Raw genomic sequence first — 25177 nt, 5'->3', positions numbered from 1 at the left:
TATGTTGACACCCCTTCAAATTAGTGGATTCGGCTATTTCAGCCTCACCCATTGCTTACAGCTGTATTAAATCGAGCACACAGCCATGCAATCTCCATAGACAAACATTTACAGGAGAATGGCCTTACTGATGAGCTCAGTGACTTTCAACGTGGCACTGTCATAGGATGTCACCTTTCCAACACATCAGTTCGTAAAATTTCTGCCCTGCTAGAGCTTCCCTGGTCAACTGTAAGTCCTGTTATTGTGAAGTGGAAACGTCTAGTGGCAACAATGGCTCAGCCACGAAGTGGTAGTCCACACAAGCTCACAGAACAGGACCGCCGAGTGCTGAGATGTGTAGAGCTTAAAAATCGTCTGTCCTCGGTTGCAACACTCACTACCAAGTTCCAAACTGCCTGTGGAAGCAACGTCAGCACAATAACTGTTCTTTGGGAGCTTAATGAATTGGGTTTCCATGGCCGAGCAGCCGCACACAAGCCTAAGTAGCCGCACACCATACACAATTCCAAGCGTCGGCTGGAGTGGTGTAAAGCTTGCCGCCATTGAAGCTCATTCTGTGGAGTGACGAATCACGCTTCATGGTAGTCCGACGGACGAATCTGGGTTTGGCAGATGTCAGGAGAACGCTACCATAGTGTCAAATATGAAGTTTGGTGGAGGAGGAATAATGATCTGGGGCTGTTTTTCATGATACGGGCTAGACCCCTTTTGTTCCAGTGATAGGGCATCTTAAAGCTACAGCATAGTGACATTATAGACGATTCTGTCCTTCCAACTTTTTGGCAACAGTTTGGGAAAGGCCCTTTCCTGTTTCAGCATGACAATGGCCCCAAGCACAGAGCAAGGTCCATACAGAAATGTTTTGTTGAGATTGGAGTGGAAGAACTTGACTGGCCTGCACAGAGCCCTGACCTCAACCACATTGAACCACTTTGGGATGAATTGGAATGCCGACTGCGAACTAGGCTTAATCGCCCAACATCAGTGCCCGACCTCACTAATGCTCTTGTGGCTGAATGGAAGCAAGTCCCTGCGGCAATGTTCAAACATCTAGTGGAAAGTATTCCCGGAAGAGTGGAGACTGTTACAGCAGCAAAGGGGGGACCAACTCCATATTAATGGCCATGATTTTGGAATGAGATGTTCAACGAGCAGGTGTCCACATACTTTTTGGTCATGTAGTGTAGCTCACGGCATGCCGGGCAAACTCAATCAAGCATTCCCCGTACCCAGGTGCGACATTCCCAGGTTACTTCCCCTTTTGACTGCAACAATGGTACGTTCTTAAATGTTAAATCCCTCACAAGAATGGCTGACTATGGCAGGTGGCAGAAATGCACGACGGGAGATGGGAGAATGAGTTGCAGGGACAGTGTTCTCTTTAATCCGCGACCTCGTTTGAGGTCAAAGAAGAAAGCAGGCAACGGGAGTAGACACATGAAAGCTCATACACGGGGATACTAGACTTGAGTGACAAAGTCTTTATTCTCAACCTATGGCAGCTGGATTCCACGTCTCTCTTGAGGGTTGGGAGCACCTGCCGAACCTTGTTTCGAAATTTGTTCCTGCAACTCACTCTGGACAAGACACTTACAGGTAATGTAAAACCTTTTTTTATATATTAGTATATTATATATTAGACTTCAGTAAATGTTTTTAGATGGAACCAAGATATGCTGATCCTTTTTTTGTGAATGAATAAAGTTCACGTTCATCACTTGTGGCTTCTCCTCTTTACACAGACGTCATTTGGAGTCCCGTTTGTCACCGCCAACTGCTCCATCACAGCCAAGACTGCACTGTAACCGGCCACTCCAGGAGAAGCTGTTTGCAGACATTCCGTTCCCATCACACAAGCACTGGACCCAGTGGCTGGTTCTGGAGGAAATGTTTCATCTGCCCTCAACGAGACTGCCCTGCTCTGACATAGAGAGCTTATTGGGAATTGAGAAGAATGTGTTGGAAGGTCATATCCAAGGTGAGTTCATTTATTTTCAGGAAGTTGTAAAGTTCTATATCTATTGTCAGTTTGGTGCCAAAGAGTGGCCACCCGTTGTGTTATAGAGCCACTGAACATGTGTTTTTCTGTTGCTCATTAGAAAAACAAGATTTTAGTCTTCAAGGTGATCCTGTTTGATTAATGTTTGTCCCCAATAACATACTGTAGATGCGGAAGCCTAGTTCACTTCCTCAAGATCACCAGAATGAATTTAAGAACAAGAAATCTGACGTTTTTGCAGAGTATGTTTTATTTGCACATTTTACATTCAAGGTGTTTGGTGCAGTATTTCTCAAGTAAACTAAATGTGCGATGTGTTGTCTAATGTAAACAACGTCTGGCTGCTGGGCAAGTCTGTCTCGCTGTTTATGCTATTGGATAGAGAACAATCATCGCAGCTGTTCACCCATGTTGGTGGGCAAAATGTACATCCTCAAATCAAAACCCAACCTTAATTTACCCATTGTGACGCATTGTTACCCATAATATTTTGCCATGGGCAAAGAGAACAATTTGCAGTTTTATAGCTTATTTCCTGCAACACTAAACATTTTGCTATGGGGCAAAGGAAAATGTGTAGTTTTATATCTTATCTCACGCTATTCTACACATTTTGCCATGGGCTAAGAGAGAATTTGGCTTTTTTAAAGCTAAAATACAGGTGTGTTCATTGTGATAAAATGCACTGGATTATGAGCTATCTTGCTTGCTAAATGAACAAATGAAATAAGCAGTGGCATGGTGCATATAGCTATTGAAGGACAGTGACATATGTGGCTTTCAGTTAGATATTTTTGGCAACCCATCCCGTGAGAGTGAATGACATTCCGGTTAATCTGTTCTATTATATTTAATCTAATCTGATTAAAACAGTGAACTGTTTGCTATGAATTATATCTGATGGTGTTTGCATGTTTAGGTAAAAAGTCTAATGTCCTGTTTGGAACACTGACAAGTAAAGACCTATCCGATTGGCTGGGCTTGCCTCTCCAGAGGCCTACGCCCCTGCTGCCACACATATTGTCCTGAATGAAAGTTTGGAAGGTAGTGGAGGAATGTTTGTCACTTGAATATTGCAACAGTGTTTTGTTCTTATTTGACAGACAAAGATGATGATGAGGGAAACATGCTGAAGTTTGAATGGCTCTTGAGCAGTAGTGGAAAAAGTACCCAATTGTCATACTTGAATAAAAGTAAAGATCCCTTAATAGAAAATGACTCAAGTAAAAGTCCCCCAATAAAATTCTACTTGAGTAAAAGTCTAAAAGTATTTGGTTTTAAATGTACTTAGTAAAAGTAAAATTATAAATAATTTCAAATTCCTTAAATTAAGCAAACTAGCCGGCAACATTTTCTTTTTTAATCTTTTTTTTAACGGATAGTCAGAGTGACACTCCAACATTCAGACATAATTTACAAACGAAGCATGTGTGTTTAGTGAGTCAGGCAGATCAGAGGCAGTAGGGATGAACAGGGATGTTCTGTTGATAAGTGCGTGAATTGGACCATTTTCCTGTCCTGCTAAGCATTCGAAATGTAACTAGTACTTTTGGGTGTCAAGGAAAATGTATGGATTAAAAATTACAATATTTTCTTAAGGAATTTAGGGAAGTAAAAGTAGTCAAACATATAAATATTAAAGTAAAGTACAGATACCCCAAAAAACTACTTAAAGTATTTTTATTTAAGTACTTCATACCACTGCTCTTGAGCATTGCGGAAGCATTGCCAACGTTTTCCAGCATGTACTCAACCAACTACAGAACTATGGTAGGTCATATGTGATCCCAATGCCTTCCATTGTGCAGGCATAACCACGCATATTTACATAGAAAAAGCCTAAACGTCCCTTGTCTGACACAAATGTTGACTAAAATGATTTGAACTTACTTTGCCGATTGTCCATAGGTTGGTACTTGTGTGTCAATTTGAGACAAAATATCCACAGGAAAATATTGTTAAACAGACTTCAAAATCAAGATTTGTTTGCTTGTGACCAAAGGCACGTGCACAAGACTGTGAATTGGTTTCAGCCTCATTTATTAGGCAAGGTCATATGGGGCATACCATTTTTTACTTTTGCAGGGATCAATTAAAGGCCTAGTCTGCTTTCCACAGCCAGTTATGAATTATAATTAGATTATTCACTGTGAACGCAATGGGATTCAAAGGTGGTAATGTCCTTTATTGCCTGATATGAGCTGCATGCCAGATTTGTTATACAGATGGACTTTTTGGCAGTGCAGATGAAGGCTCGTGACTGTTGTGACGTGGCTATGGCCAAGTTATGTGTGAATTCTGGCCAGGAACATGGTTGTTCCCAATGGATAAAGAAAACATGTTTAGTTCTTTTTCAGTAGTTTGACACCACACCTGTAAGCAATGAGTTGATTTAATTCTCAAAGCAGAGCCCTCATCTGACTCATCATATCCAATCTTTAGAATGCTGTACTGGGAAGCTCGACATTGGCATTTTACTCTGGAGAAACTTTTGAGCTGTATCCGCTTGCAGGATTTTGGTTTATTACAGGCAGTCTGTCTATGATTGAAGCCGTTGAGGGGAAAAAAGGTTATCCAATTTTTTGCACTGCTGAGTCGCTTCAAAGTGTTTTTATCGGCTGGTGATATGGGGAGCGTAAACTAGTCACAAATGGTTTCAGTCTCCGAGCTGTCTCCCTCCGGATTATTATGTTATACTGTACCCTCCGAACTGGAGCACTAGTCCTACCCTTCATACACCATCTGAAATCAACTGCATTGGCCTATAGGCAGGGCAATGTTAATGGGAGCTAATGACCTAAAGGCGTCCCTTACTCGTATACTGTATGTTCCATTTCATGATCCTAAAATACATTTTTACAAACTCTACATTTCTGTAAGTGGCAGACAGGAATGGATCTGTGTTCATTTCAAAATGAGTCCTGTTCCCTGTAGTTTTTGGTCTCCACTAGATTTAGATGGGGACTGTTGTGGCGTTATCCATGTATTGGAGCATAAATGCAATTTCACCCTTGACATGCAGTGCATCCACTTGTGCTAAAGGTTTCTACCCTGAGGCAGCACCCCCCCCCCCCCCTCTCTACCAGACCACCGTGAGCTGGAGACCATGTTCAGTCATTACACCCAGTGTCGATTCCAGTGGCTCTTTACCTCATGGCAACAGCCGCTGTCCTTCGACAGGCAGCTCAGGGCCTACAGTGGCGGAAGCAAAGCAAGAGGAAGGTGGCATCCTGGGGAGGCACGCTGTGTGACGTCCACTACCTGGCCTCGCTCTAACACATCACCACCAACTACTGGAGTGGGAAACTGGCCCGGGGCGACGGCACTGTCGGTGAGTAACGCTTTGAGATGTTGCGCCTCACCCTATACTTTTATTCTACTTTATGCTAACGTTATGCAGTCGTGGCACTCTGATTCGATTGACTGCGCTGAGTGGATCAAACCTTGTGCTTACTCTGGATTTGTTTCAGAACGGGCACCCACTCTTGCGTGCTCATAAATATTCTATTTTAAATTTCTATGTCCCAAGAATAATATCATACCACCTTGACTTATTACTGTTAATGGTATCACTTCTTTATACATTATTAATTGGATGCAGTGAGTAGGGAAATGAATAAGCCTCTCCCTTGACACTGAGGCTCTTCTATAGAGCGTTACCCTGTGTTCTGCTCTGCTATCTGTTGTACTATGACAGGTCTTGAACAAAGGCCACTGGCTTTCATGCCAAGTGTCTATTCTCCTTCCTCCCAGGAATTCAGACGGTGGAGAACTATTTCTCCATGTGCAATCCACTGGTGGCCTTAATTGTTAAGTGCATTCCCAGCTGATACAGATACTGTGCCTATCGGCATTTTGTCTGGTGGTAATGGGGCTATCTTGGCAAACATGCCAGTGGTCGTGTGGTGTCCCATATACAACGGGAGTTCCCTGATCCTGGTGCAGAATACACAGGGTTTCTCCCTCTCCATATTGACTGATACCTGATCCTGGTGCAGAATACACAGGGTTTCTCCCTTTCCATATTGACTGATACCTGATCCTGGTGCAGAATACACAGGGTTTCTCCCTCTCCATATTGACTGATACCTGATCCTGGTGCAGAATACACAGGGTTTCTCCCTCTCCATATTGACTGATACCTGATCCTGGTGCAGAATACACAGGGCTTCTCCCTCTCCATATTGACTGATACCTGATCCTGGTGCAGAATACACAGGGTTTCTCCCTCTCCATATTGACTGATACCTGATCCTGGTGCAGAATACACTGGGTTTCTCCCTCTCCATATTGACTGATACCTGATCCTGGTGCAGAATACACAGGGTTTCTCCCTCTCCATATTGACTGATACCTGATCCTGGTGCAGAATACACTGGGTTTCTCCCTCTCCATATTGACTGATACCTGATCCTGGTGCAGAATACACAGGGTTTCTCCCTCTCCATATTGACTGATACCTGATCCTGGTGCAGAATACACAGGGTTTCTCCCTCTCCATATTGACTGATACCTGATCCTGGTGCAGAATACACAGTGTTTGTCCCTCTCCATATTGACTGATACCTGATCCTGGTGCAGAATACACTGGGTTTCTCCCTCTCCATATTGACTGATACCTGATCCTGGTGCAGAATACACAGGGTTTCTCCCTTTCCATATTGACTGATACCTGATCCTGGTGCAGAATACACAGGGTTTCTCCCTCTCCATATTGACTGATACCTGATCCTGGTGCAGAATACACAGGGTTTCTCCCTCTCCATATTGACTGATACCTGATCCTGGTGCAGAATACACAGGGCTTCTCCCTCTCCATATTGACTGATACCTGATCCTGGTGCAGAATACACAGGGTTTCTCCCTCTCCATATTGACTGATACCTGATCCTGGTGCAGAATACACAGGGTTTCTCCCTCTCCATATTGACTGATACCTGATCCTGGTGCAGAATACACAGGGTTTGTCCCTCTCCATATTGACTGTTTCTCCCTCTCCATATTGACTGATACCTGATCCTGGTGCAGAATACACTGGGTTTCTCCCTCTCCATATTGACTGATACCTGATCCTGGTGCAGAATACACAGGGTTTCTCCCTCTCCATATTGACTGATACCTGATCCTGGTGCAGAATACACAGGGTTTCTCCCTCTCCATATTGACTGATACCTGATCCTGGTGCAGAATACACAGGGTTTGTCCCTCTCCATATTGACTGATACCTGATCCTGGTGCAGAATACACTGGGTTTCTCCCTCTCCATATTGACTGATACCTGATCCTGGTGCAGAATACACAGGGTTTCTCCCTCTCCATATTGACTGATACCTGATCCTGGTGCAGAATACACAGGGTTTCTCCCTCTCCATATTGACTGATACCTGATCCTGGTGCAGAATACACAGGGTTTGTCCCTCTCCATATTGACTGATACCTGATCCTGGTGCAGAATACACTGGGTTTCTCCCTCTCCATATTGACTGATACCTGATCCTGGTGCAGAATACACTGGGTTTCTCCCTCTCCATATTGACTGATACCTGATCCTGGTGCAGAATACACAGGGTTTCTCCCTCTCCATATTGACTGATACCTGATCCTGGTTCAGAATACACTGGGTTTCTCCCTCTCCATATTGACTGATACCTGATCCTGGTGCAGAATACACAGGGTTTCTCCCTCTCCATATTGACTGATACCTGATCCTGGTGCAGAATACACAGGGTTTCTCCCTCTCCATATTGACTGATACCTGATCCTGGTGCAGAATACACAGGGTTTCTCCCTCTCCATATTGACTGATACCTGATCCTGGTGCAGAATACACAGGGCTTCTCCCTCTCCATATTGACTGATACCTGATCCTGGTGCAGAATACACAGGGTTTCTCCCTCTCCATATTGACTGATACCTGATCCTGGTGCAGAATACACTGGGTTTCTCCCTCTCCATATTGACTGATACCTGATCCTGGTGCAGAATACACAGGGTTTCTCCCTCTCCATATTGACTGATACCTGATCCTGGTGCAGAATACACAGGGTTTCTCCCTCTCCATATTGACTGATACCTGATCCTGGTGCAGAATACACAGGGTTTCTCCCTCTCCATATTGACTGATACCTGATCCTGGTGCAGAATACACAGGGTTTCTCCCTCTCCATATTGACTGATACCTGATCCTGGTGCAGAATACACAGGGTTTCTCCCTCTCCATATTGACTGATACCTGATCCTGGTGCAGAATACACTGGGTTTCTCCCTCTCCATATTGACTGATACCTGATCCTGGTGCAGAATACACAGGGTTTCTCCCTCTCCATATTGACTGATACCTGATCCTGGTGCAGAATACACAGGGTTTCTCCCTCTCCATATTGACTGATACCTGATCCTGGTGCAGAATACACAGGGTTTCTCCCTCTCCATATTGACTGATACCTGATCCTGGTACAGAATACACAGGGTTTCTCCCTCCCCATATTGACTGATACCTGATCCTGGTACAGAATACACAGGGGTTCTCCCTCTCCATATTGACTGATACCTGATCCTGGTACAGAATACACAGGGTTTCTCCCTCTCCATATTGACTGATACCTGATCCTGGTGCAGAATACACAGGGTTTCTCCCTCCCCATATTGACTGATACCTGATCCTGGTGCAGAATACACAGGGTTTCTCCCTCCCCATATTGACTGATACCTGATCCTGGTACAGAATACACAGGGTTTCTCCCTCTCCATATTGACTGATACCTGATCCTGGTGCAGAATACACAGGGTTTCTCCCTCTCCATATTGACTGATACCTGATCCTGGTACAGAATACACAGGGTTTCTCCCTCTCCATATTGACTGATACCTGATCCTGGTACAGAATACACAGGGTTTCTCCCTCTCCATATTGACTGATACCTGATCCTGGTACAGAATACACAGGGTTGCTCCCTCTCCATATTGACTGATACCATTCAATTCAATAATAAGAAAGGACTAAGTAAAAGTTGTCTAGTAAAAAATGTGATGCCTTCTGCCAGGTCTATCTCCATTTAGAGACATCGGTATCAAGCCCGTCTGTCAGTCTGGACTTTGACAAACGTTGGTGAGTTCTTTGCCAGAGCCCCCAGTGATGGCTATAGCAGCATAGATCAGCTCCTGGCCCCTCCTCAAAGATACTGATCAGACAGACAGACCAGACCAGACCAGACCAGACCAGACCAGACCAGACAGAACACTGATTTACATGATCAGTGGCAGTGGTGAAAGAAGTACCCAATTGTCATACTTGAGTAAAAGTATAGATACCTTAATAGAAAGTTACTCAAGTAAAAGTGAAAGTCACCCAGTGAAATACTACTTGAGTAAAAGTCTTTGCTTCTAAATATACTTAAGTATCAAAAGTAAATGTATATGTTAAAATATACTTAAGTAGTAAAAGTGTGAATAATTTGAAATCCCTTACATTAATCAAAGCAGATGGCACCATGTTCTTGATTTTAAAATGTACGGATAGCCAAGGTGTACACTCCAACACCCAGACATCATTTACAAACTATGCATTTGTTTTTAGTGAGTCCGCCAGATCAGAGGCAGTAGGGATGACCACGTGTTCCCTTGGTAAGTGTGTGAACTGGACCATTTCCCTGTCCTGCTAAGCCCTCTACATGTAACGAGGGAAAATATATGGAGTTATTTTCTTTAGGAATGTAGTGAATTAAAAGTAAAAGTTGATATCAACAGTTAAATAAAGTACAGATACCACAAAAAAACTGCTTATGTAGTACTTTAAAGTATTTTTTACTTAAGTACTTTACACCACTGATCAATAATGGTTATGATTAGCCTGGGGGAACCAACCTGATCGCTTCATTCACCTTTCTGTTTCACTCCAGATACCATAAATGTGCAGTGAAATAGAATGTTGAACACAGCAATCAGGCTGGTTCTACCAGACTAGGTTATGCCCTGGACGTTATATGCACCCAAGAAGTAGAAAATAAGCAACAAATGTCAGTTTACATCAATTGTTTCACAATTGGGTTATCAAATGTATCAAATGAAGTGGTTTACCTTCTGTATTTCTACAAATGATGACCCTGTGAAAGCTGTTGCCGCTGGCCGGATACTTGCCAACATTCCTAGGAATGCTCACAGCGAGGGCCTGTCTGCATGATGCTGATGAGGGCCTCCTTGTTGGTCGTCTCTGTGCTGCATGTTCGGCTCAAACTGGTATCTCTTGAACAACTGCAGCAGGCAATCTTATGAGGTGGTGTTGACTGGGAGAATCTGTGACAAGGTGATTTATATTAGACAGCCAAGTGGTAAATTGCATTTTGGTTCTAAAGAAAGGACAACGCTAATGCACTTCACAACCAAAATGACTACTAGTTGTATCTGCTTGGCTGGGGAATTGGCCTACTATTTTATCAAGCTGGGTATTGTATCTTTGAATACAACTTTTCACATAACACACTACCTGTCGTCGATGAAGCAGTCTTTCATCAAGGTAGTAACTCTGGTCACTATCAGAGACCTCGTGACGATGTGTCCTTTTCATTGGAGTTAAGGGAGACTCTGGCAACAATGGAGGCAGTGTCACAAGGGTACTTGTCACATTTCACACTTTCATTCTGAGGTCTTGCTTGACAAGCTGTGAACATGGTAAGTGAACAGTGAATGAAATGATTTTGAGGTTGCTAAACCATTGCAATCACATTGCTGGACATGTTATGATACCCACCTTTGCTGCGTCTGTTAGGTCCCAGCATCCATTCATGACCAGGGGATCACTCTGGCACACAACTGTCCATTTTGTCTAATAGAAAAACAGGTTAAATGATTGTCATCATCCTTCAATAATAAACCATGCTTGAGAAACGTATTCTGGTTTAGAAGCTAATTCTATGCTTTACAGATGTAGACAGACTAGCTCCAGATTGGATTAGATTCAGGCCAGTGATACTGTCATGTTTTGTCTTAGATTGTCTTGTCATTTTGCTTTTCCCTCTGTTCATTTTCCCCCTTCTGGTCTTTTTAGGTTCGTTCCCCTTTTTCTCTCTCCCTTCCTCTCTCTCTTCTCTCTATCGTTCCGTTCCTGCTCCCAGCTGTTCCTATTCCCCTAATCAATCATTTAGTCTTCCCACACCTGTTCCCTATCCTTTTCCCTGATTAGAGTCCCTATTTCTCCCCTTGTTTTCCGTTTCTGCCCTGTCGGATCCTTGTCTATTGTTCACCGTGCTGTGTCTGTGTATCGCCCTGTCGTGTCGTGTTTCCCTCAGATGCTGCGTGGTGAGCAGGTGTCTGAGTCTGCTACGTTCAAGTGCCTTCCCGAGGCAACCTGCAGTTCTTGATCGAGTCTCCAGTCTGTTCTCGTCATTACGAGTGGAATTATGCCTTATGATTGTAAATTTACTTTACTGGATTAAAGACTCTGTTTTCGCCAAGTCGCTTTTGGGTCCTCATTCACCTGCATAACAGATGCTGTTACACTTTGCAACCAACCAACTGTGACGTGTTTTGCTATGGCCCTGTGTTGGTTTGAGTTTGTTGCTGCTAGTTAGTACACTGTTGTAGTCACATGAGTTAGCTAGTACCACCATAGTTTCAGCCAATATTTATTTGTGCATTAAATAAGCTTTGCACCTCAGAGAATAATAATGACTGTTTTGTCTAGATTACAATTGCTAACTTGGAGTGGATGAACATAATTGGTAGAAAATATTATGTTTATTATGTTGTCAAATTTACTTTCGATGTTGCATTTTGCTGTTACTAGAGATCCTGGTTTGAGTCCATGCTCTGTCCAGCCGGCCGCGACCGGGAGACCCATGAGTGGTGACCGGGAGACCCATGAGGCAGTGCACAATTAGCCCAGCGTCGTCTGGGTTAGGGGAGGGTTTGGCCGGCAGGGATGTCCTTGTCCCATCACGCACAAGTTTGTCAAATAGCTAGTAATGCTAATGTTAGCTAGCTAAAATACGGTGGTCCCCTCTATCTTAGTTAGCTGGATAAAATTATAGCTACTGTATCTAAAGTCAATCTGGCCACATCACAATCACGACAAAAGGTTTTTCTACAAATTATTTACCTTTTGAAATGTTATCGTGTTTCTAAGCCAAATCCGAGTTGTATTGAGCTAGGTAGGGTGGCTAACGCTAGCAAGGTGGATAACGTTAGCTGGGCTAGTGGTTAAGGTTAGGGTTAGCTAACATGCAAAGTAAATAGTCTGTAATGAGATTTCAAACAGGCAACATTTGGGTTGCTAGACATTTGCGATATACGCCCACTCATCCACCCCGACCAACCACGTTACCCGTTTTGGCCTTAAGTAACCTGTCTTAAGTAACCAAACCAAAGTTAGCATATCATACTAATTTTAGTGTTTTTCTTTACTGCTTTTTCATGACATCCAATTTGTATTTACAGTCTTGTCCCATTGCTGCAACTCCCCTACAGACTCAGGGGAGGCGAAGGTCGAGAGCCATGCGAAGGTCGAAGCCACATGGGTCTACTGGTCGCCACTCATTGGTCTCCCTTAGACTGCTGCGCCACTCGGGAGGCCCTAATATTTACTATGTTACGACTAGTCTATGAGACCAGGCTGGTGCATCCTGCTGGAGGCATGCATTGCATGGTAGGGCTTTTCAGTCCCAAATGGCTGTGATCCTTTGAACACGTTGGTTGGGGGTAATGAAACAACTGAGCCCCATTTAATGAAGGGAAGCGAAGTGGGGGGATGGGTGATTAGCACGTAGAGCTTGGCAAAAGGGGACTAATTGTAATCCAAACTCAACCTTAATTTACTCGTCGTGATGCAGAAGTTTCAAACTCAGCTTTAGACTAGACTGACTTTGACCAAAATTATCCTATTTACACTTTGTAGTCAGTTTTGACACTAGAATAAATGTCTCTGACTCGATGTCACAGGTAAGGGATTAGTTGGTTTCTAGCGGCAGTCACTCTCTAAATGACTACATTTCAGGGAACATTAGTGGAGTGTAATGTGTAGTGCACCTACCGAAATGAAAGCACTCGTGTTTTTGTCAACACTATTGATAAAAAGATGAGAGATGCCTGACTCTTTTCAACATTATGGAGGACAATGATCATTTCCTTTGCCAAACTGCTTGTATACAAATTACATTTTTGGCATTTATTCAGTGGTGTCTTTAGTATTCCATCAGTGTGCATCTCCTTCCGTTAAGCATCTCCAGATCATCAGCTTTGTGCTGGTGATTTCACAGGTCACAGCTTGAGCAGGCTGCAGGAAGCGCCTAGACCCATGTAATGTCCTGCTAAATGGATTATAGACATATCAATGCATGTCCCACTCAATTACACTTCATGTGTGAATACAGGCTAGCTGCAGGCTTGTAGTCTATAGCAATAGCCAGCGATACAGTCAAGGACAGTGTTATCAATACAATTTATACAATCATATTGGCATTTGGCACATTAGTGGTTTGTATGAGCAATTATGGATGGGATTGTTTTTTCCCAGCTAGTTTACTTGATGTATAGAATTGGAAAAACACAACTTTGGCATTAGGAATTCGCTTGGATGACAGTGGCATATAGGCTGCTGTAGTGTTAGATATTCCTAAAGTACACTGTATGATTGTCTGATGGTGTCACCTTAGTTCCTTTGTTATGTTTCTTGTTTAGGTTGGTCAGGGCGTGAGTTGGGGTGGGCATTCTATGTGTTCTAGTTTTGGTTTTCTATGTGTTTGGACTGGTATGGTTCTCAATCAGAGGCAGCTGTCAATCGTTGTCTCTGATTGAGACTCATACTTAGGTAGCCTGTTTTTCCCACTTGATTTGTGGGTAGTTGTCTTCTGTTTTGTGTGTTTGCACCTTACAGGACTGTTTCGTTTCACTCTCTTTGTTGTTTTGTTATTCAGTGTTCAGTTGATTTATTAAATATTAACATGGACACATACCACGCTGCGCATTGGTCCGATCTTGACAACTCTTCCTCAGATGACAAGGAGAACCGTTACAGATGGATTAGGGATTGACTGAGTGCAGGTGTACGAGGACACCCTGGAGGGCGTGTACCTGCTGCTGAGGGAGATGCAGGAGACCCTGGTGGAGCACAAGAGGTTATGGCAGGTGGCCAAGGTCCAGATGGCCCAAGTGTGCACCCTAAAGAGACTGCCATCAACTGGAAAAGAAATCGACAGACTGCCCTACTACAAGTATATGATTATTACACAGAAGAAAAATGCAACATGTAACAATTTCAAAGATTTTACTGAGTTTCAGTTCATGTAAGGAAATCCGCCAATTTAAATGAATTCATTAGGCCCTAATCTATGGATTTCATATGAATGGGAATACAGATATGCATCTGTTGGTCACAGATACCTTAAAAAAAACATAGGTAGGGGCGTGGATCAGGAAACCAGTCAGTATCTGGTGTGGCAACTGTTTGCCTCATGCAGCGTGACACATCTTCTTAGCATAGAATTGAATCAGGCTTGTGGCTTGTGGAATGTTTTCCCACTCCTCTTCAATGGCTGTGCGAAATTGCTGGATATTGGCGGGCCTCAGGATCTCGTCACGGTATCTCTGTGCATTCAAATTGCCGTATGCCTGCCCATACCATAACCCCACCTCCACCATGGAACACTGGTCACAACGTTGACATCAGCAAACCACTCACCCCACAATTCCATACACGCTGTCTGCCATCTGCCCAGTTCAGTTGAAACCGGGATTCATCCACACTTCTCCAGCATGACAGTGGCCTTCGAAAGTGAGCATTTTCCCACTGAAGTCAGTTACGATGCCAAATTGCAGTCAGGTGGACCATAGTGAGGACAACGAGCACACATATGAGCTTCCCTGAGACAGTTTCTGACTGTTTATGCAGAAATTCATAGTTATATCTGCTGTTCGGTGGCTGGTCTCAGACTATGCTGCAGGTGAAGAAGCTGGATGTGGAGGTCCTGGGCTGGCGTTGTTACACGTTGCCTGTGGTTGTGAGGCCGGTTGGACTTACTGCCAAATTCTCTAAAATGACGGAGATAAATGATCATTAAATTCTCTGGCAACAGCTTTGGTGGACAGCATACCATTTGCACACTCCCTCAAAACCTGAGATATCTGTGGCATTGTGTTGTGTGACAAAACTGCCTATTTTAGTGGCCTTTTATTGTCCCCCAGCACAAGGTGCACCTGTGTAATGATCATGCTGTTTAATCAGCTTCTTGATATGCCACACCTGTCAGTTGGATGGATTATCTTGGCAAAGGAGAAATGCTCACTAACAGGGATGTGTCAGGATTTGGCCAGGGTTGTTCTGGTTTTTGGTCACTAGGATGCCCCCATTGTGCCTTTTGACCGTTTGTTTTCCCTTGATCCCCATTATTATTTGCACCTGTGCCTTGTTTCCCCTGATTGTATTTAAACCCTTTGTTTTCCTCTGTTCTTTGCTCTGTGTTTGTATGTTAGCACCCAGCCCTAGTACTCTGAGAACTCTTGTTGATCCCGGTGGACTCTCTTGTGGAATTCTGTTTTTTGTTCTTGTTTTTTTTTTTTTTAGTATCTTTTGAGGCTTTTTGTGCTTTACCTTCCACCTTGTGGATTTACCTTTTTTGTCTTGGAGGATTACCTTTGTTCTTGTAGGATTCCTTTTGAGGTTGTGGAGTTAATTGTTTTCCTGAAGAACTTCACTTTTTACTTCATTAAATACACCGTCTCAAGTACTGCTGTGTCTGCCTCATCTTCTGGGTTCTGCTGACTATTCGTGGCTCAGTTGGTTAAGTGACTGTTTCTCACTCCGGAGACCCGGGTTCGTAACCGGGTCCTGACAGGATGTAAACATTATTTTTGCACAAATAAGCTTCTTGTGCGTCGAACGTTTCTGGGATATTTTATTTTAGCTCATGAAATATGACACCAACAATGTACACGTTGCGTTTATATTTTTGCATAGTTAGTATAGTTAATCAGATCCAGATAACTAATCAGGGTTAGGCTTGAGCGGTATCCAGATTGTCATACCGTCCTTGTGCCATCCCAGGACTGCACTGAGCCTCTGTAGTCCGACGGTTAGCAAACATGTAAAATGCTAATGAGTGCATGCAAGCATATTATAATATAAACTAGTGGGACGGTGTGGTGAAAGCACTTTGAGGTCAAAGCAAATAAGTGGTTGCAGTTTAAAGGCCCAGTGCAGTCAAACGTTTCCCTGTGTTTTTATGTATATTTCCACGCTGAGGTTGGAATAATACTGTGAAAATGATACTGCCCTTTTAGTATAAGAGCTGTTTGAAAAGATTACTAGACATTTCTGCCTGTTCTAGTGGGATGGAGATTTGCCCTGCCTGGTGACATCATCAGCCGGAAATTGGTGAATGGACCAATAAGAAAGAGTTCCAAACCTCTCTACCAATAACAGATGGTTTTCAGTTTTCCCCTCTTGACTCAGACCTCTCTCAGACAGTCCCAGTGAAATTCTTGCTTGAGAAATTGCTCTTTGCAACAGAGCTATATTTCATATTTTTGACTGTTTTAATTGATATATTAAAATGTAAAATTTAAAGTAATTTTTTTCAATAGTATTGAAAATCATACCAGGGTATTTCAAAATACCCCGGGGATACGGTATACATGGCATACCGCCTAACTCTTATGCATTTCAGATGCTATTCAGAGGGAATATGGAGCTATACTGTTAGTTGGTTAAAAACTCGTTAGCTATGCTTTGAAGCCTGGGGAGGGAGTGCTGTGTAATCAGGGCACAGCTGGTAGCTTCAAACACATTGCCTGCAGCACAGGACCCAGCACTATCCACTGTCAGTCAATGATATGTTTGAACTTCAAGACTGCTCATCCTCTCGACCTATACAGAGGAGTTCAACAGAAGCCCATAACTCAGAGCCTGAATCTTTTACCCCAGGGATGAATTACATATTTCCAGGCTCATTGTGATTTTTTCCCCCCCTGCCTTCTTAAAGTGGTAATCTATAGTTCAAACCAGACACCCCGCCACAGATTTAGCAAGAAGTTTAGGGCTGTGCCTGGAGACCATTCTCAAATTAATCTACAGAGCTGTGAATGCAAGAACCATCCATGAGATTATATTTTTAACCATGTTTTGAAGCTATAAAGTGTTTTATTAACAAGGTTATTATAAACAAAGGTATAAAAACAAGCTTATTTTTCAGGGTTCTGATGGCTTTAGACAGTTGAACTAAATTCTTGAGGCATTTAATTAATTTTAAAAAACCAAACAGGGATGTTTCAATCACAGATTGCACCCTTTTGAAGTTACAGGAGTCTAAATTAAACACTGACTGGCTGCAGGACTACATGTAATAACCACTTGTGAATAAAACAATCTTTCACCATGGTATTATCAATGTAATATTTTCAATGCCCTTAGTATTCAGTGTCTCCATCCTGTCTGGGCGAGTCATTACGTATTCGCTTCATCCAAATTTAAGGCACTGTGGAGAGAATAACTTGAGCTCTCTGAAAGTTGCTTTGGGTACAGTTTTTTTCCCCTTTCTTCTAAGAGATGACAAATTGCCTTCATGGAGTTACCCATTTACTCTGTTTTCTTGCACATTCTGTTGTTCTCCTGTCCCTATGTGGTTCGATCATGTGAAATTCATCCCTGCTTTGAAAATAATGATCCTCACAGTAGAGATTGGATGGACTGAAAATACTCTTTCATTGCTACTCCAAGGTGTCTCAATTCAGGGCCACCCACCTATTCATGAATGGATTTTCTGTGTTTGTTTCACTCTTTCATTAAGTGTTTCATTTGGATCAGGAATATGACCATTTTGGAAGTAATAAAACATTTTTGTCATGCATTTTCTGTCATTACTTAATATTCATTCATATTAGCCATATGTCCATTAGAAATGTCTGGAGTGCATCTCTCTGGTCATCCCTCAGGCAGTACATAGTGTCAGGGCACGTGCAGGGTGTACCGAGGGCACGTGCAGAGCTTCCTCCAAAGGAAGAGGCTGGTCCATCACTGGATATTCCTGGAGCAGAACTCCTAGGTTCACACGGGTGCTGCCTGACAACCTCTACCCTCTGCTGGAGTTTGACACCAGGATCTCCCAAGGTAAAGTAGAGCCTCGGTTCTCCAGAATGTACCCAGAAACCTGTTATCATTATATATCCACCCTATCAGCTACAGAAACCTCTGTTCTCCAGTATATACCCACCCTATCAGCTACAGAAACCTCTGTTCTCCAGTATATACCAACCCTATCAGCTACAGAAACCTCTGTTCTCCAGTATATACCCACCCTATCAGCTACAGAACCCTCCGTTCTCCAGTATATACCAACCCTATCAGCTACAGAAACCTCTGTTCTCCAGTATATACCCACCCTATCAGCTACAGAACCCTCCGTTCTCCAGTATATACCAACCCTATCAGCTACAGAAACCTCTGTTCTCCAGTATATACCCACCCTATCAGCTACAGAACCCTCCGTTCTCCAGTATATACCCACCCTATCAGCTACAGAAACCTATGTTCTCCAGGATATAACCACCCTATCAGCTACAGAAACCTCTGTTCTCCAGTATGTACCCACCCTATCAGCTACAGAAACCTCTGTTCTCCAGTATGTACCTACCCTATCAGCTACAGAACCTTCTGTTCTCCAGTATGTACCCACCCTATCAGCTACAGAAACCTCTGTTCTCCAGTATATACCCACCCTATCAGCTACAGAAACCTCTGTTCTCCAGTATATACCCACCCTATCAGCTACAGAAACCTCTGTTCTCCAGTATATACCCACCCTATCAGCTACAGAAACCTCTGTTCTCCAGTATATACCCACCCTATCAGCTACAGAAACCTCTGTTCTCCAGTTCTCAGCTAGTGTTCTCCAGTATATACCCACCCTATCAGCTACAGAAACCTCTGTTCTCCAGTATGTACCCACCCTATCAGCTACAGAAACCTCTGTTCTCCAGTATATACCCACCCTATCAGCTACAGAAACCTCTGTTCTCCAGTATGTACCCACCCTATCAGCTACAGAAACCTCTGTTCTCCAGTATATACCCACCCTATCAGCTACAGAAACCTCTGTTCTCCAGTATATACCCACCCTATCAGCTACAGAAACCTCTGTTCTCCAGTATATACCCACCCTATCAGCTACAGAAACCTCTGTTCTCCAGTATATACCTGTCACGCCTTGGTCATTGTATTTTGTGTTTTTGTTATATGTTTGGGTAGGCCAGGGTGTGACATGGGTTTATATGTTGTGTTTCGTATTGGGGTTTGTATTATTTGGGATCGCGGCTGATTAGGGGTGTGGTATAGGCTTGGCTGCCTGAGGCGATTCTCAATTAGAGTCAGGTGCTTATCGTTGTCTCTGATTGGGAACCGTATTTAGGCAGCCTGAGTTCGCTTTGTATTTCGTGGGTGTTTGTACCTGTCTCTGTGTTGTAGTCACCAGATCAGCTGTAATTAGTTTCACGTTCCGTTCTGTTGTTTTTTGTATTTAGATTCAGTTATTTCTTGTACCGCGTTTTCATTCATTAAAGGCATGAGTAACCAACACGCTGCATTTCGGTCCGACTCAGTATATACCCACCCTATCAGCTACAGAAACCTCTGTTCTCCAGTACATACCCACCCTATCAGCTACAGAAACCTCTGTTCTCCAGTATATACCCACCCTATCAGCTACAGAGACCTCTGTTCTCCAGTATATACCCACCCTATCAGCTACAGAAACCTCTGTTCTCCAGTATGTACCAACCCTATCAGCTACAGAACCCTCTGTTCTCCAGTATGTACCAACCCTATCAGCTACAGAACCCTCTGTTCTCCAGTATATACCCACCCTATCAGCTACAGAAACCTCTGTTCTCAGTATAAGCCCACTATCAGCTACGGGTTGTCTTAAGTTTTCCTTCTATTGATTTCATCAATGTTGTCCTTTCTCATTTAGGTTCTTACTATTTTTACTTGTGGTGCTAATGCAGGGTTTTCAGCCTTTAAGAATACCATGATGATTTTGATCATAGTCTGTTTTCAACAGGGGGAAATCCCTTCCTCCAGGCAGCCAGGGTGGGAGGTATTTGAATATAAGTGGTTTGACATCATTTACCCTGAGCTGCACTACAGCCATCCATCACCGGCCCCAGCCATGACAGTTTGTCAAAATGCTGTACATTTTCTGTATTTGATTTAGTACCTGAGCCTGCCCACGGCTGACTGACCCAAGTGATAGACGGACACAACCAAAGGGGCCATTTGTCTGGTTTACCAGCCTCAAATAATGGCTTCGCAGGTCTGTGTTCTTTCTGGTGCAGATGTAATGCTTCCAATACACACACACACATACACAGCAGCTAACCTTTGTTTTATACACTGTTCTCACTGTATTCAGTGCTCCTAGGAGGGTTTCCCTTTGTCAATGGCTGTAGAAATGCTTAACTTTTTTCCCCTTGTCATTCACACGTGTGGATCTGCCAATATTATGGTCCTGCTGTATCCGTTTTTGATTGGTAGATGTGGTGTTTGCGTGCACTCACTAAGGTTAACATGTTTTTGGGGGTTTGTTTACATTTAGCCTCTAGTTGGCCTGTGGTTTCTGTGAGGTATTGGGGGGATTCTATTAAGCTGGCCCGGATGGGTGTCGTTTGCACTGGGTGGAAAGTGATAGCATTCATTTTCCCATTTTCCCCGGGTGTGAGCTGGGTGCCCCATTTCTGGCAGACAAGAAAAGTCACGTATGTTAAGCACGTGGAGCAATGAGTAGGATTCTGCATGTTCACATGTGAAAGTGATAGTGTTTTTTTTTAAATCAAAAGCAATCTGCCTTCCCAATGCAAACTAGTTAGAGGTGAGGAATAGAGGGAGAGGTTTAATTTATTTATTTTTGGAGGGGGTGGGTCTCGGATGGTTGAGGGGCAGCTCTCGGAGAACTGTGGGGGGGGATCTTGGAGGGTTGGTGGACTGGCGATTGGGAGCTTGGGCCGGCGGCCGATAGGTCGCTGGTTCAGGTCCCCGTCTTTGACATGGTGGGAGATCTGGCGACGTGCCCTTGTGTAGGGCGTTGACCCTGGTTGCTTCTGGATGGGAGAGTTAGATGACTGAATGTAATGTAAATGTTGAGCTGCTTCACTGCCGGTAGATTGTATGTTTTAATATTCAATCATAAAATAATAATAATTAGGGTTTAGCCAACAGATGGATTGAACTACTTTGACGTTTTTGAATTGAAGTTGTGGTAGTAAATAGATTTCAAATGCTAACATTTCTTGGCCAATGAATGACAAAGGTTAGAAACGTGTGACAGTGCTGGATCGCTGTATAACCAATAAAACACCATGACTCATTGACTAGAACTGTGATTGACAGTGCTGGATCGCTGTATAACCAATAAAACACAACTACTCATTGACTAGAACTGTGATTGACAGTGCAGGATCGCTGTATAACCAATAACACAACGACTCATTGACTAGAACTGTGATTGACAGTGCTGGGTCGCTGTATAGCCAATAACACAACGACTCATTGACTAGAACTGTGATTGACAGTGATTTGACAGTGCTGCTGGGAACTGTAATTGACAGTGCTGGGTCGTTGTATAACCAATACCACAGAACGCTGTATAACCAATAAAACACAACGACTCATTGACTAGAACTGTAATTGACAGTGCTGGGTCGCTGTATAACCAATAAAACACAACGACTCATTGACTAGAACTGTGATTGACAGTGCTGGGTCGCTGTATAACCAATAAAACACAACGACTCATTGACTAGAACTGTGATCTGTTTCAGGTTCTAAATCACCTGATTATTATTATTATAACAGAGGCCTAGAGAGAACACATACCAACAGTTATAGAAAAATATTGTATTTGCAATCTGTACAAATAACATTTCAAATGGAAAAATACTTGTTAATACATTTAGGAACATCGTATATATAAATAGACCTTTGGCATTCATAAAATCTAGCTGCAAAACTAAAAGCTTAAAACATGTATAAACCACAGAAATAATCCTACGTACAATAAAGCCAACCAGTGGCTCACAGTCCACAGTGCACAGAGAGACAGCCATGACAACCACACCTTTCCCTTTTGGATGAGTCGACCAACGCCAGTCTCACCATAGACTTACACCGTCACAATGGATGCTATACTTACAGTGCCTCACCGTTCTGTGCATCCGAGTACATCCAGGTTCCACAAGAGCCTGCTATGGTCTTTATTTACCTGAGTGGATATGTATGCATTGTTTGTGGCTATTGCTTAGCAACATACATACAGACAGTACAATGTAAGATGGTAACCATACATTGTCAGAGAGTCCTATTTACATTGGATGCATACATGCAGAATAGTTACATGTCTCCAGACACGATTCATGTCAATAGGGAGGAACATACAGGAGCTCTTATCTGCTGCATAGATTTGTAAAGGCACAGATGAACAATATCTCATATCTGCTGCTGATAACTCAATGTGAGGCGCTGGCTGGTGCATGGGACATTGCATAGTATTTTACAGTTTCCATGTACCACTTAGGGCTAGATTAAATCGGTATCGTGGCAGATCGGCAGTATAGTACGGCTGAAATGTAAAAGCCATTTCCGATTGAGCCAACGTATGCAGGGTTTACTGTGAACGCAGAAACATTGCTTTTAAATTACAATCACGCTAGACTGCGGTTCAGCGTTCGTGAGACTGCATATGTCGGCTCGACTGGAACATAGTCAAAACATTTGTTCCATATCTTATAGCCTACCAAAACATTTCTAAACATAGCTCATACTGTACACGTTTCCTTTTTAAGAGCGGTAATACAACAGTAGAATAGGATACCCTACCCATGCAAATTGTTCTTCGCACACAACACTGACTTAAGTCCACATTAAAACATGTCACTTCTAAACATGCAATAAATTAAGCTATGAAAATGGATACTGTAAATTTGACCAACTTATTACCAGGCTGAATGACAGTATCTGTAGATCGTTTTTAAAACAACATGTATAATAACGTTCATCACTTTGTAGCAAACAGTCAATTCACTTCCCATTTAGTTAAAGATCAAGCACGAGGAGTGTTCCTAGGACAAATAGTGGGAACGACAGCAAACAATCAATTAAGTAAAACAGGAGAATGTGAACCAACGATCACACCATGAATCCAATATACTAAAGAGTTCCCTCTACTGTGTGGAAGAGGTTTGGAGGAGTAGAGTGGTCAGTAACCTTGACATATTATGTGCTCCTATATTGACTGACTGGATGGATACTAGCTCAGTCAAATCCCAGTGGGTAATGTTCTGAAGGTCTAGACTGTAGAAGTGCCTTGTCAATTTTGCCCTCGGTTGTTTTTGCATTTGTTTTACTGTCTTAATCAAATAGGTGTCTATGGAACTCAGAGGACACGGTACTGAGCCCTGACCTTACCATGGAGATTCCTAACTTTGAAAAACAATTCCTGAATTTAATTTGGTTAGAAAGACACCTGAATATTACCTGATGGGCTAATATATTGCTTAAGATATTCAACAACAATACAACAACCGCCAATAATATAACTGAGGGTATAATTGCCATGCTATCATTTCCGTATCAACACAGCTATCCTAATAACCAGTCTGGGAGTGCTATTCACATCGCTGAACTCACACAGAAGAAACACCCATATTAAAAAGGAACCGGAAACACCACAATGCCGTGGATATGTTGTGAAAGGAAGAAGTGCCACTATGCAGTGTCGACCTGCGACTACGGGCAGCAGCTGAGAGAGAGGGACGTTTGGGGACAATGTCTTTGGACGACACGCGTTGTGGAGATGATGTGTGAGAGGGGAGCCATTGGTTGCCGTTGGAGACGACTTAGGAAGGGGACAGCTGATTGCTGGAGAAGCTGTCACACAGAGGCACTTGACAGAGCAGCAGTGAGAGTCATTTTCCTACTGGCTGGTGATTGTGTCGGAGGGGCCAAATACACACCAACACACGCATACACTCACACACTCCTACTACCTTCTGTGCATCTGTGAGGGTAGGGGTCTCCAGGTTTAAATAAGTCTATGCGCATGAAGCAATGTACATGGTCATGTTGGAATTCTTTCTAGTACACAGGAAGCACGATCAACATTTGAAAAATCAAAACATCCTATTTAAAAAAAAGACTGTTCCTTGTAAACTTGATTCACAGCTTGGTCCTACGTTCAGAACACTGGTGATAGATACCTCCATCACGTAGAACTGGATAAAAACCTCACGGCCGCGTCACACTGTACCAGGTTTATTATTCCCTTTTTTTAAACACTGTTCTTCCTGGGTTTCCTCCAATCAGGATTCGTCCTGTCCTCACTGGCTGTGAAACAGTAGCCCTGGGGAGAGGGAGAAGGAGGTGGGCATGCTGATGCTGTGCAGTGACGAGAGAAGAGGGGCGGTCAGGATCCCTCATGGCGGGTGTGTCATTGTCATTGCGTCACACAGTTGTCGCCCATGTCCTGTGCGTAGCGGTCGGAGATGGCAGTGCGCAGGTCGTCAATGTCCTTCCTCAGCTGGCCAACCTCCAGCAGCTTGGCCCGCAAGTTGTCCTCCACCAGGGAGTTGTCATTCTCCTCCCCTGACATGCTCATCGCTATGGGGGGGTAAGAGAGGGAAATACACCGTCAGGAAGTAGAGATCACATCAATGAGGCAATGCTGAAATCTGCTGGGCTCTAGTACACATCTACCAATCCAGGATTTCAACGAGCAGCAAGTGTGTGACTTAGGGAGTGTGAGATAGTAAGTGTATGAGTATGTTTTGGCAGGTGTGTGTATTTCTTTTATTAGAAACTGATTGGTTCAAGCCCTGAATGCTGATTGCTCTAATTCTGTCGGTAACCAGTATATTTCCAATATAGGACAGCCCTTAGCCACAGTATATTGACCATATACCACACCCCCTCGAGCCGTATTGCTTAATTATACTGCGGCTGTGTGAAAGGCCCTGTTCAGTGTGTGAGTATAGAGAGTGTATACTGTGTATGTGCTAGGGATGGGCATTTGAAATATTGCTACTATTAGAATAATATTGGGACTTTTTTTTCTCTCGGATATCCGGATAGTCAGAATACATGTGTGTTTCGTGAAACTTTTTTCTTGTTTGATGTGCGACAGCATAGACGATGCTGCTCTGCTT

At 43.2% G+C, this 25177-nt stretch overlaps 2 protein-coding genes across 3 annotated transcripts in view; one reads left to right on the top strand and one right to left on the bottom strand.

The window, feature by feature from the left end:
• The first annotated feature begins 1337 nt into the window (after positions 1-1337).
• si:dkeyp-114g9.1 (uncharacterized protein LOC555399 homolog) lies at positions 1338-24373 on the top strand. Its single transcript, XM_046299173.1, is given in 14 exon segments — positions 1338-1559; positions 1561-1599; positions 1746-1795; positions 1797-1981; positions 3106-3168; positions 3692-3772; positions 5089-5190; positions 5193-5333; positions 5756-5811; positions 14036-14205; positions 17921-17948; positions 17950-18036; positions 18038-18095; positions 24339-24373. Coding segments are annotated over 14 exon segments (1317 nt in total).
• The window catches only part of cep85l (centrosomal protein 85, like), an 87481-nt gene continuing 84159 nt past the window's right edge, over positions 21856-25177 (bottom strand). For both annotated transcript variants that reach the window (XM_046298365.1, XM_046298363.1), the window contains exon 13: positions 21856-24632. In XM_046298365.1, the coding sequence (XP_046154321.1) occupies positions 24469-24632 (164 nt within the window). In that variant the 3' untranslated portion in view covers positions 21856-24468. The remainder of the gene's footprint in view (positions 24633-25177) is intronic.

Source organism: Oncorhynchus gorbuscha, linkage group LG14 (genome assembly GCF_021184085.1).
Source record: "Oncorhynchus gorbuscha isolate QuinsamMale2020 ecotype Even-year linkage group LG14, OgorEven_v1.0, whole genome shotgun sequence".
NCBI classification, from domain to species: Eukaryota; Metazoa; Chordata; class Actinopteri; order Salmoniformes; family Salmonidae; genus Oncorhynchus; species Oncorhynchus gorbuscha.
This window is presented reverse-complemented; position numbering and strand designations above follow the sequence as displayed.